Here is a 13983-nt window from a genome sequence, read left to right on the forward strand (position 1 = left end):
GGAGCTGGCAGGCCGCTTTTCTGGGACAGAGTTTTGTTAACAGAGAATCTTTTACATATGCCAGCTTCCATCCACCAGTTACTCCATTGAGTCAGAGCATGTAGACAGCCGAGAGAGCTGTTGCTCTTCACTGCACTGAGAAAATAAGACATAAGATATGGATCATGACCTACTCATGCAGTTTTCTTTTGGATTCAGTGTTTACAAAAGCAACATAAAAAATAGAATATATGTGTGGCTGCAGCTGATGGCAATTTTGCGGATCTGTGAATGCAATGCAGGCAAAACACTTACTTTTTCTCCTCAGCAGCAGTTTGAGGAATTTGAATCGCGAGGTGGATGAATCTGTTGATCCAGGTCTACTCTAAATGGACTGCTAATGACTCTTGAACTAGGCTTGGAAAAATTAAAATATTTCCTACCCTTTGCACCTTCCTGAAATTTCACAGCAGTATATGGTATATGATAAGTGTTCTACTTACTTCATGCTTTTTAGACTAATAAAAACACAATAGAAGCCCACTTATTTTCCTTATTAAACAGAAAAACAATTGTACACCTTTTGAATCCAACTTTTTCTCAGTCACAGAGGACTGACGAGGTTTAATTGAATCGTTAACTCATCATAAAACACTTTATATTCAAACGTCCAGCAATCAGCAGCTCTGGTTTGGTCAAAATAAATCCATAATTCAGATTTAGATGTAAAAAAACATGTTATTCTCCATGGTCTCTCTCTGCCAGCTGGCCACTGGCTGTTTTTCCTTCACCACTAGGTTTCATGGTCTCTTTCAGCTCAGCTGATCTCTGGGATTTGTATTATGTTGTGCAGCTAACCTTCATTTCATCCAGGTTTGGAGGAAGAGACATTGGTTTTGTGCCACCTAAAGGAGCTGAACTCTGACGGTTGTGACCACCCTGGTTGGAGGGAGCTGTTGAAGGAGCAGCGACAAGTTGACCAGGGGAGGAGGTGCTTGTAGAATTGGAGGAGGAAGAAGAAGGTGGCTGCTGATCAGTCTGAGGTCTGTTGGAAAGAACGGGATCAGGATAGTGATCTCTAAAGTCTTGAGATTGTTAAATGTGTCAACACATGCACCCACTAAGTTTTGAATTCTGATTTTCCCAGGTGTTGCTAATCACTAAAAGCTTGACCAAAGACGAAAAAAAAAACATACTTGGGTGGTGCAGGCAGGATGGCGTGGTAGTTATAGTGCTGCTGCTGCTGACTGAGGATCTGGAGCTGCAGGAAGAGCTGCTGCTGCTGGAGGATTTTGGCATAAGATGAGTCCAGATGGGGAGGAGGCTCTTTATCTCCCTTCTGGTCGGGAGGGATGTACTGATGGTATTTTAACTTTTTAATCTAGAAGGCAACACATTAGCAACATAACACATTTTTATTGCTGCTTCTGTGACTCATGTGTTTTCTCTGAGGTTCATATGTGGGTTTAGTTTTAGCATCAGTGTTGTCCACATGTCTAAAAACAGAAGCAGAAATCTACCTTTGGCTTGTTGTCTTTTGGTTTCTTGTGTTTCTGCGCTGAGCGGTCAGAGTTTAGTTTCAGCTGGGGCTGAAAAAAAGACGAGAAATGTTGGTAAGTGCTTACTGCAAACTTTTCAACGACAATAGAAATCAATGCAAGACGAGTATTTAACCTCTTTACCAACTTCTGGGTTTTTTTTTTTTTGCTGCTAAATGCAAGTCGAATCTGCAAGCTCATGTTTTATTTGCTTTGGCTGATGGTTCTAATCCCTTTATCATTCAGACATATTTCCAACTGACCTAGCAGGGCGGGCCTATCACAGTCGTTTATCTAACATAGGGCGTGCTTCATATGATAACCAGCAACTTGACTCTTGGCTCAGGTACATGATTCTTTCTTAATATAAAATTATTGATATGAGCAAATTTAAATCAGAACATCAAGCACAGTTTGCACGTTTTCTTTCACAAATTATGAGACACGTAATGTTTGGCTGACCTTGACAAAGGTCACTTACTTTTATCTGTAAAGTCACCCCTGTCCTCTGGATCGATGAGGCTGCTGTCCCATTGGTCAGCTTGAATGAGGGGGAGGGGCCAGAGATTGGGGGGAAGGGAGGTGCAGGAGGGGAGACCTAGTGGATAAGATGGAAAACATAAGGAACGCTTTGCTGATTTTCAACCAGCTTTGTATCATAACGATGTGGGTAGTTTGTGTAAATGATCTGTGGTGAACTTCATCTTCCATCTAACCAGTGCCTAGATCTCCCTGTTTCCACCTCAGTAAAACTCCTTCCATAGATGCAAAACATGTCATCCAGAAAAGTTTCAGTGGCTCTTGGGCTGTTGCTCAGACTACAGGCTCTACTTCCCCACCTAATTACCCACCACCATCATCACCATCACACAGAGCATGAAAAATGTCTCAAGAGACAGACCCGCCCCTCTCTTTGAACTCTGATAAAACGATAAAACTAGGAAGTATTGATCAGTATTTATTTTAAGGTTCTGTTTGTATTGCGTAGTTATCTTCTAAAATAGTATAAGAAACATATATCAATGCCTTGTTTAGCTGTAATATCGGGAGTTTTGAACTAAGCAGCGCTGACCAAATACAAACAAAGATACTTTAACTACATTGCCTATTTCTCACCTAAAATGTTTACAGAAACATATTTTAGCTTACTGTTTAAATGCAATACAAACGGTTTGCATTACGTCAGCTACCAGCAGGAGCATGTATTGGTCCACTGTGGTGCAGTGCATTCTGGTAGTTGTAGGTTTTCTACCTCTTGAGCAAAAGCAAATGCCACAGTCCTTTTTATGTGTTTTCTCTGTGGCATCAATTTCAGAAGCATCTGCATCTGTCTACTGCAGCCTGGTTTTATGAAAAGGCCATATTTCCAGCAGTGAAATAATTCTTTAAGTGAGCAAAAATGACCACTGATGGTTACATCATTGACTTATTTAGAGCTAGACTAATAAATCAGCCAGGGCAATATATCCCCCCAAAGTAGTCTAGAGAAGATAAATCAAAATTCCTGTGTCAGAGTGTTGATGTGAAAAGAAAGATGCTATATAACAGTTATCTGTTGTAATGTTGTAACTTTGTACTCATCTTTTACAATCTTGCATGTCTGATGCACAACATGCTACTCTCACTGTGTATCGTACTTGTGTTGGTGATGGGATGCTGCTCCCAGCCTGCGTCTCTGGTGGAGAGGGCAGAGGTAACAGGCTCAGAGGAGACTCCTGGCTCATCGGCTGCTCTGGAGACAAACTGTAATTGCTGTCTTCATCACATGACGAGTTATCACCTGAAGGCTTTGGAAACCGTGTCTCTGAAAGGGAGAGGAGAGAGAACAATTTTTATATTTATAGGCACATGAAATGTATAAATGCAACTTGTGTTTTTTCCTATGTGACAAAAAAGCTTTACCACCACCTGCTTGTCTCGCTTGTGTACATTCCTACAATGACAGTGAGCTTTTATCACCCGAAGTCAGGCAAAATTATCAAAAGTGTGTCATCCACGAGTATCAGCAAACACACCATTGCCTGTGGGTGTCAAGGCCTGTAAAATGCTACAAAAAACAAGCTTCCTCTGCGATGTCTGCTGTAAAACCGCCAGTTTATGTGATGCATTGTAACCTAAATGTTTGTCCTCTCTTGTCCACAGCGTGGTAACGAGTCAAGCGTTCTCCCAGTGATAGTTTTCATTCATTAAAGTTCACTGTCAGAGCAGCCACATAAGGTCGGCCACCTCATCCACACTGGTTTTTAAGTGACAGATGGCGTCTCTCTGAGGGATAACGTTAGGCTGAGAATTCTGGCCGATCAGTTGCGCAATTCGTGCTACCAATGCATGAACTGTTTATGGGAGGGCTCCTCCTGTTTATGCCAGCCTTCTGTGCTGCTAATGATATTCTCATTACAAAATGTTTTCCAGGCTACAAATGGACTTAGTTTAATAATACAAAACATAAATCAGGCAAAGTTTGCAAACTAGAATTCACAGCGTACGGTGTACGCCTCCACAAACCAGCAAGGTTGCAGTTGAAGTTGACATGCATATCTGTGAAAATGTGGATGCTTCACACACATCTTTCCCCTGGCAGCACAGAAGATCTATACAAGTCCGTGTGGACGTGTGTACCAAATTTAAAGATATTCCCTCAAGGTGTTTTTGAGATATTACGTTCACGTGAATGAGCAAATCAGTTCATCCTATACTCAAAGGGGATGTTTGGGCCAAATTTGACAAAAATCCCTGAAGGTCTTTTGAGATATGATGATCAGCACGAAAAAGACAGACGAGGCCACAGTGATCTTGACCTCTGACAACCAAATTCTAATCCGTTCATTGCTAAGACTAAAGGGACGTTTGTGCAAAATTTGAGGGAGGAATAAAATAAACCTGCATAAAAACTTAAAGGACACAAAACACACAAAAGGATACATTTTTCCATATCAGTCAGCATCACCATCAGGTCGAAACGACCTTCAGCACAGGAATAGATCCAAGCTGTAGTCCTTTTTGCTCCCTCTGGGATATCAGACTTTTGAGTCATTACAAGGACTTAATGTATAAAGGTAGCTGGTAATATCTGGACCAGGATAGAGGCTTTTCTTTTGCTGGTGGATTTGTGCTATTTAATTACAGGGACTGCTTTGGGCTGCAAGTTATGTAAAATACTCTGCTGGTCATTAATCTAGCATCAGCAGGCAATGATGAAAAGACAACATGGGGTTGATTTAACACCCTCTGATCCAATAATGTGATGACTTCTCTACTGCTGTGCTGGGCCAGCGTGTGTCTGTGCATCGTGCTTTGCATGTTTGTATCTTTGCATGTCAACTCTGTGTAACTCCTGCGTTCCCAGTGCTCCCACAATAAGTGGCAGCAATGCAATTGTGTTTATTGTGTGGCGGGGACAGAGACGGATATTCCACTGACACTGTATGTTATTGAATCTCAGCGTTCTTTCCTCCGCACATCAATCAGGCAGCTGCTGGACCCACTGTCTCTGATCTCATCATCTAACGTCTGACAGCGCTGGACTAAAATAAAAATTAGACAGTACTGCTCTTTTGTTTCGTTTATTTTTGATGCCATAATGAAAAAGGGTGAAATTGGGGTCATTGTATCCGTCACTGTCCCCAAATTGCAACTGATTAAAATCGCATTTATTCATTTGAAGTTCTACTTCTTCACTCAGTATATAATTCAATTACTAAAAGATAATGGGCTTTAATAACAGACACTATGGCCATTTAAAGCTGACAGCAGAGACAGAAGAGTCCTCACTTCCTGTCTCTTTTAAGAAGGGATGCGAGGACATACCATGAATTACTGTATCCTAATTTAAACGGACAGTTCACACCAAAATCAAAAATACATTACGTTTTGTCTCTTACCTGTAGTGCTATTTATCAGTCTAGATTGTTTGGGTGTGAAATGCCGAGTGTTCGAGATTTCGGCCGTAGAAATGTCTGCCCTTTTACAAATATAATGGAAATATATGAGACTCGGCCTGTGGTGCTCTAAATGTCAAAAATGTGTTAGAAAAACTCAACAATAATGTCTCTTTCCAGAAATCATGACCCGGTCACTCAATATAACCCACAGACCTTGTTGTGAGAAGTTTAAAGTAAGAACTATTTTCTTTCTGCCAAACTACACCTGCCAACCGTATCACCACGCAGAAAGAAGTGTGCATCTACTCGTGCACAAGATGCTGGTAACAGCACGAGATGTAAACATTAATGGCGTCCTCCTCAGCTGAGCTGTAACGTAAACTAACAATGGTGCAAGGCGAGCTAGCAATAGATGCAGGGTGGGTGTAGTTTGGTAGAAAGAAAATAGTTCCACATGAAACTGTTCACAACAAGGTCTTACCCAGGTCATAATTTCTGAAGGAGACACCGATGTTGAGCTGTTGAGTTTTTTAAATATGTTTTTTTTATTGTGCTTTGAGCACCACAAGCTGAGTGCCATCTATTTCCATTATATTGGAGAGAAAAATATGTATTTTTGATTTTGGTGTGACTGTCTCTTTAACAATTGTGGCTTTTGAGGCATGAATACTCAGGTGGGAGAATTTGTGTATAACGCAGTTATTATGTACATATTGGATGTAAATGTGTGTTTGTCTCAAGTGTTACATCTGGCATCTGTGTGTGTTTGTTTGTATGTGTGTGCGTGTGTGTGTGTGTGTGGCAAGCACAGCTGAGGCATCTGAGAGGGAGCATCAGTGTGTTTGTGATATCCGGAGGAGGGGCCCAGGAGGGACATCCTGTCAGGAGCTTTAAACTGTGGGTGTGTTGTGATATATTACACTTTTACATTTATATTACACCTGCCTCCTCCACACATATGCTAGGCATATTGTATTTAAAGGTGTATTCAATATTTTGTGGCTCTAGGGGGTAAGGAAACAATAAATCAAGCAAAGAGACGTAGAGCCACGATGACATAAAGGCTTATAAAGTGTAGCTTGATCCTGCCACATTGTTGGTTTTGCTGGCGTTCAGGGTAAGGCTTAGTCAAACATAAATGATTTAACACTTAAATGATTCAACACTTAAATCAAAGATATAGATCCTCCACCAGTCAGAGGTAACTGTGAGGGGAGTCAATTAGTTCAGCTAAAGATGGCAAAAGTCCAAAAAACAGTTTATTTGGGGGAAAAAGAATTGTAGAGACACTGAATTGTCTTGGACGGACTCGATTTGTCATTTCTGGCCCGGCTTACCTATAATGGCCTGCTTAATGCTGGAGTGAACAGGCAGGATATTTTTGTGGATCAGCTCCATGGGCCCCGGCCGGTGGGAGATCTTATCGTTCAAATCATCGGCAAGGCGAGCTCTCTTCAGCTGCAGCTGCTTGGCCTGAAGTGACGGCTCCGCTGACGTCTCTGAAAGTACACAGAAAACAAATGATGGAAAAAAAATAAAATTGCCAGTGTGCCGGGGTCCTCAGACGTTATTTGTCTGACTTACAGAGTCCAGACAGGCCGGACACTTTATGTGGCACTCACCCTCAAGGATGTGCATCCTGATTAGTTCAGAGCGCTCCGGTCGACTCTTGATCTTCCTCTTGAGATAGTCCTCAGTCTGGAGGAGGAGAGAGGAAGAAAATGAGACAATCACTCACTCATGGATTTATACTTTAAACAGTTTTTGTTTATCCATTCATTTCAGCTGTTTTTTAATCATTTATTACATATATTTGAATTGTTCCTTATTTTCAGATCTTCATTTCTACATTACTTTAAGCAAAGAGTCACAACTTTCTGGCTGATCAGTTTATTTTGGCTAACTTTTACTTACGATTCATCTATGACGTTTAGCTAATGAACTATTTTTCTGGTACTTAAGTTTATGTTTATCTATTACATTTACTTCAAACATTTGCTTATTAATTTTACTGAAATATAAACATTTTTCTATTAGCCTACTTTTAGCTAACTATCTTAAACACTTATCCATTATTTTTAGCAACATTTATCTATACTTTTAGCATACGTGTATCCATTGTTTTTGCCAGCAATTTTAAACATGTATCCGTTACCTTCAGCTAATTATTTTTAACATTAATCCAATATTTTTAGCTAACTAGTTTACACAACTATCCATTACATTTAGCTATCTATTGCATTTAGCTTACTATTTAAACATTTATGTATTACTTTTAGCTTATTATGTTTTAACATTTATCCACTATTTTTAGCTTAGTATTTTTAACATGTATCCATTATTTTTAGTTAACTATTTATAATGATTGTCCATTATACTTTGGAGATTAATTTGATACTTTTAGCTTACTATTTCGACCAGGTATCAATTATTTTCCGTTAACTATTTTAAATGATTGTCCATTAATTTTAGCTATGTATTTTAAATATATATTTAATACTTTTAGCTATTTTTTTTAAAACATTTTTTAGTTACTTAACATTTTTTAGTTAAGTATCTAGACTTTTCTGCACTTGCTCATTAGTTTTCAAACACGCTCAATGCGTAGCTTTAAGCGGGTGTACAGCTGACTCAATATGTGGAAATATATTTTCATGCAAATTAGAATTTATATTTTGCTTTTAAATTGAGCTCCTCCACAGTCTTTCCACATACTCCCCTAGAAACTGCAGACAAACCCTGCGGGATACATGTACCCGGGGACTGGGAAATGCTGGCATTGCACCTTATTAAGAATATACATTATCTGTGCAGATGGCCTTATCTCAGCACTTATTTGTCATTTCCAGCCCTTCTGTGTTACATTATTATTTAAGAGTTGCTGTAATGATGTCAGATGTTGCAAAGCACAGAGAGATTAAATGTCGGTTGAAACAAGCCAGGTTTGACTCCAGTGACTGATTCAAGGGTGACATACTCACTCGCGCTCGCTCCAAGCTGCGTCTCTGTTCGTGGAAGGAAGCTGAACTTTTCAGGGCTTAAGGGAAAAGAGAGAGAAAGAGGGAGAGGGAGAGAGAGGGGGGGGTTGACATTAACATGGCAGTGTGTACATTCATGCCACTAAGGGGAAATGGGAAGCAAAATGGCTTTAAATGGCTCTGTGCTTCTACAGTTCAGTTCCAGTTCAGTCTGAATGGGTTTACTGATGATGAAGATTATTGCTCTTACATTGCCAAAGCTTTTCCTTTCGCACATCCTGAACGCCATGTCAGCATAATAAATGCCTGGTCTCACTGTGCAGACTCACATATTTATGCACCATGACAGAACAAAATGCATAATAGCCCGGGCAGCGGTCCCATTAACAGGTAAAGGGAGACATGTAATGGGATGGACTCTGAGGGTTCCAGTTCAACGAACCTCTTTACAGCAGAGGAATTTATGGAGTCTGCTCAGCATTTACAAATGAGTCAAGCAAGACTTGCTGTGGGCCTGTGATTATGCAAAAACCCGAGGATTAGTGGTGCTAGACACCTAAAAGCCTAAAGGGCTGTGATGACACCAAAATGCTGACTTAAATGTAGTGTATCAGTACAGGAATTATGATTTTGCTACTAAAACAAAAATCTAAACCTCACACTATTTAATTATTTCATATTCTGGGGAAGATTAAATACACAGGCAGCTTATTGTGTAGCGATGTACACAAATTGAGCATGATGGAAATTAATGTGAAGGTCACACAAGAAACATGCATTCTGATAAAAAAAGGGAATAATTCAATGCACAACTTAAAGGAGCTGCCAGGAACACATTTCACTGGAAATGTACCTTATATGATGTGTGACAAATAGATGATTGATTGATTGACATGTTAACCACGTTTTGTGGTTGGATTAAACAGCGAACCGCTTAGGTGACAGGCTGCAAGCACTGCTGTCTCTAAGGCATGAATCAAGCTTCCAAGTAACACTCAAACTTGACATCTCAAGGTGTTAGGAAATGCCTTTAGTTGCTACGCATTTGTTCTTTCTTTGAATGCCATCCATGCCTCTGACAGGTCTAATCATTCTTCATAGCAGAGGGGAAACACTGCGGCACAATATAATAGCACTTTTGAAGCCATTGAGCTAAAATTATAAAAGGTGGTGTACGTTGAAACCATTCTTTTGGGATAGGACGTACAATAATCCTTATCCTTACCCTATAATTTAAAAAAGTTAGAACATGTGCATTCAACTCATTTGTTTGTCATATTGCCTATTTATGCATGGCTGATAAAATGATAATCAGAGTTCCAGACGAACAAAGCCAGCTATCTCAGAGCGCCACACAAACACACATGCAGGATGTGCACACTGCTGTGTAGAGTGAAATGTTTTTCATTGTTCTGGCTCTCCGTCTGCATGCTGGAATTGAAATGGAACAGTGACCGAGAGGTTAATGAGGGTGTCTGCATCCATATTGGGTGGGCACTGCAGTGTATGATTTGTTACCTTCTGAATCATAGTTTCACAACTTTAGGACAATAGAGTTGTCTTGTTTGTCCCAAACATACAGACAATGAACCAAGAGGTTTTAAATGGCCAAACAGTCTGATATTTGTCACTGGCCAAGTCAGTCACCAATGGCTGCAGTGCACGCCTGTCCGAGGAAGATACCCAGGGTTTTTACACATTTTTTACAATAAATTGACTTTTCCATGACTTTGAGGCAAATTCTGCATTCTCTGAAACACCCATCAATACTTCTTATTGGTTCTTTTCCATAACTATCAAATAGTTTTATAACATATACTTTATTTAAAAGATTAAACTACATATTTAAATATAACTTAGGAACTGTTCATTATTTATGAGAGGGGGGAGGCTACAAAAAGGGGGTGGCATGTCAAAGAATTTTTTAAGCACTGGAGAGGGACTTATACATTTTATCTTTAAAGGGGCATACATCTTTAAATGGCTGTATTTTGCATTTATTTTACTGCCAATTTTAAAAGAAAACATGCCTTCGAAACCCACAGGCCTGCGAGTTTGGAAGTTTGGAATTTTTAGAGAAAGAATTTTGGCTTTTTTCTTGTTTTTCTTATACTTTTTTTTGTGATTTCAAAAGAAAAAACTTTTCCAAAACTTTCAGGACATATTTAGTTTTACAAAGCTTTTCCAGGCCTGGAAATTTCTATCTGCAAATTCCATGACTTTTCCATTTTTTTCACAACTGTATGAACCCTCGATACCACATGCATGGAAGTAAAAACCCTCAAATGAAAGCGAGAGTTATCACTTTTTCATTTTCTCATCATGGTTTCATTTGAAATCCAATGCGCTGGAGCTAACACAATGGAAAATTTGTCGCTGTCCTAATACTCTGTGACTTTACACACACGAGTGGTGTGACCAGATTAGCGTCCCTGGGGCAAGACTGCTGGTACCTGCTCAAGCCTGAGTTCACGTCGCTGAGCACTGTCACACTGCTGGTACACACTCGCTCTTGCACACCCCCGGGACATCAGCGCTCTCAGACCTCTCACCCATCCACAGGGGGGGTTTGAACCTGCCTGTCAATCAGCTACATGGGAAATGAGAGGTGGGATGGAGGGATGGATGGATGGATGAGCACAAAATGAGGGTTTGAATGCGGGGGCGAATGTGAAAGTGGTAGGAGTAGATTGAGAGAAGACGGCGTATCGGGAAAACTGAATGTAGGGAGACAGGGGAGAGGAGATAAATGGAGGGAGGCAGCTGGAAGAAAAATGGAACAACAGACCCAAGGGCAAATGAAGAGGAGGAAATAGAGAGTGGTGGGATGAGGTCAGAGAGAAAAGACCCTATTATGTGCATGAGTGGCTGCATCATGGTTTCTCGCCGCCCTGCTAAAGCTAACCAGCATTCCTGGTCTTTAAACTTTGAGAACATGGAGGAGCATCGGCTCCTCTGAGGGCGTTTCTGTTTTTATGTTTAGTCTGCTGCTGATCGCTGCTTTGTTTTTTCTTATGTGTTAACCACATGGCTTGTGGTTTAAAGAGGAATGAAACCCCCCAATTTTGGCTTGGGTGCCTCCTTTCTGGGATGTGAAAAAACATCTCAAAAATGGGCAAGGACACCCTAGTCACCCGAATGTACCGCTCCTGTATACTAAACCCCACCACGGAGAGCAGCGCTGGGATTTATGTTGTACTGCTGTGAAAACATTAACACATTTCTCCTTTAAAAAGCTGTATTTATTCAAGTTTCTCACCAAAAACTTATTTTTACAAGATTACATGGAACATATCATGAGAACTTTATCTTTGTTTTTCATGCAGTTGTCATTTTTACTGAATATACCTTGAACGCACCATAATGTAACAAGCAGCAGCACGAGGGCAAACACTGGCTAATGTTTGCTAAATTCCAGCTGCCTGTACCAGAGAGCAGAGCAGTGTGTAAGCAAGGAGCGCTCACTCTGCATTTTAATCTGGGGGCTGAAACGTCTCCAGAGGTACACTGAATGACAACAACGCTCCCGACCTCTGCTCTTCTTATTGCTCTCACCAACAAATATTTGGAAAAGGCCTCAACAGCGCATAAAGTTTTAGCTCAACTAACCCGATAAACACGTGTAGATGAGCACGAACTGAGAGACATTTTTATACATCTGAGAAGTGTATAAATAACGTACTGGGGAGGGTATCACACTTGGGGCTTATTATAGCACTGAGTCAAATGAACACACACTCCACAGCCCCACAGCTTACAGAGGAAAGTTTTCTCTACACAAAGAGGGCGTTTGAATAATTGTTTTTGGGTGTTTGAGGGGTGGATAGAGAGACAGTGATAAAGAGATAGACTACAGAAGGTGAGCACAATGAGAAGGAGAACCAGCACTACGAGAGGCCAAGTGGCTCTTGGTGAAGACTATTGACCCAGAACAAGAGAGGACGGCTTCCTCTGAGCTCCAATCTAATGTTTTATGAAACTGACTGAAGGATTGAGATAAGAGATGAGGGTATTTGGGGAAGAAGGGCAGATTGTAAGCATGTGGACTGTCAATGAGAAGAGAAGCAGAGCAACACAGACGTGATCTGCAGTGTATATTGTGGCTCTTCTAACGGTCCTCTGTCTCCACGTGAGACTCCAGGGACAATAATGATAAAGGTCAGGTGACAAAGGAAGGTAGCTGAAATGTCAGTGGTTAATTGTTCTGCCATGTGCTTACAGTGAAAAGCCATACCTGAACTTAACCATTTCTAAACATGGTCGAGTGGTATTCAAACCTTTGGTCAATGACAACACAACATAGGACAACATTGTCTCGTCCATTGTCGTACCATGTCTCCGCTGCCAGGGAAGCTAATTTGAAAGCAACACTAGCACTAAAACAAAGCTATCCCAGAAAGAAATCTAGTTTGGTTAACTAAAGCTACTTAGAAAAAGTAGATCAAACTACTTTGTAAAAAAAATAAAGAAAACCAGATATGTGGTTGTATGCCTCTGTGCACCAGTCAAGTTGCAAGTTTACAAAATAAAAGTTCCTCCCATGCTGACACTTACTTTGCATGTATTGCAGATTGCCTTCCCTGGTGTTGTTGGAATACGCACACTTTTTCATAAATTATTTTTAGCGGTGCTCATTAAAAACCGATACAAATAATTGAGAAAATGCCGAATATCGGCCCCAATAATCTGTCGACCCCTATTAAAAAGCGTGGGTTTATTAGCTGAGAATAATTGTACAAAACAGTTTGATCCTTGTCCCCACTGGGTTTTTTTTGGTTTTTTTTTACAAAGAAACGTGTGAAGACAGACGAGAGATGTGAAAAACCAACTTTTTTGGTCACACTCGGCCTGTTTACAGCCTGATTGTTTCTCTCTCTTACAGACACTTATATACGCTCACTCGACAGACAATAAGAAACTCAACAGCACAGTTTGTCCCCTCATTTGTAACAATGGTAAATTTAAATTCTTTCCATTTTAAAGCAGCTCTCCATCAGATGAGCCCTGAGCCGTGCTCATTATTATTGCTCTGTCCACAAAGATAACAACTGGTTATTGTATTTTAATGGCTTTCTATAGTAAAGGGGAAATTGTGTGTTTTTTGTGATGCAGAGCAGAATATACTCCTGCAACAGCAAGGTGAATACGTAAAATAGTTTACAAGCAGCTAATTCAAGCACTCACCAGATAAGAGGAAATACTAGCAGAATAGACTCACAGCACAATACACTTCCTGTGTGGCAATGTGTGAGATGGCGATCAAAGGAACCGAGAGACATTTGTACACAGTAGAAACTTGGGGCAGATTAAATGTCAAAGACAGAGGATGAACTTCAATATTTGTCAAAATAAGCTGTACTTGTGTACTTATAAGAGCTGCTGCAAGCTTAAAACGCAATATGATCATTTGCATTGATCTGCTGGACATTTAGGTAATTCTAATATAGAAATGTATGTTCCTGATGTTTTTTAATATCAGAACAAGATGTTCTTGTTCTTCTCAGCGTATTTACTGAAAACAGCTGTTTACTTCAGACAACAGAAACATGCACTGAAAGGATCTGAAAGAGGAGCCAGGAGTATATAAGCTAAAGTATCTAAACATTT

At 40.3% G+C, this 13983-nt stretch overlaps 1 protein-coding gene across 5 annotated transcripts in view; it reads right to left on the reverse strand.

Annotated features, from left to right (window-relative positions):
* The window catches only part of LOC121956816 (myocardin-related transcription factor A-like), a 43531-nt gene that overhangs the window by 8700 nt on the left and 20848 nt on the right, over window positions 1-13983 (reverse strand). For all 5 annotated transcript variants that reach the window (XM_042505210.1, XM_042505209.1, XM_042505212.1 and 2 more), the window contains 8 exons: window positions 8380-8435; window positions 7021-7096; window positions 6736-6897; window positions 3155-3321; window positions 1999-2115; window positions 1500-1568; window positions 1176-1360; window positions 838-1024 (listed from right to left, as the gene is read on the reverse strand). In XM_042505210.1, the coding sequence (XP_042361144.1) occupies window positions 838-1024; window positions 1176-1360; window positions 1500-1568; window positions 1999-2115; window positions 3155-3321; window positions 6736-6897; window positions 7021-7096; window positions 8380-8435 (1019 nt within the window). The remainder of the gene's footprint in view (window positions 1-837; window positions 1025-1175; window positions 1361-1499; window positions 1569-1998; window positions 2116-3154; window positions 3322-6735; window positions 6898-7020; window positions 7097-8379; window positions 8436-13983) is intronic.

Source organism: Plectropomus leopardus, chromosome 17 (genome assembly GCF_008729295.1).
Source record: "Plectropomus leopardus isolate mb chromosome 17, YSFRI_Pleo_2.0, whole genome shotgun sequence".
NCBI classification, from domain to species: domain Eukaryota; kingdom Metazoa; phylum Chordata; class Actinopteri; order Perciformes; family Serranidae; genus Plectropomus; species Plectropomus leopardus.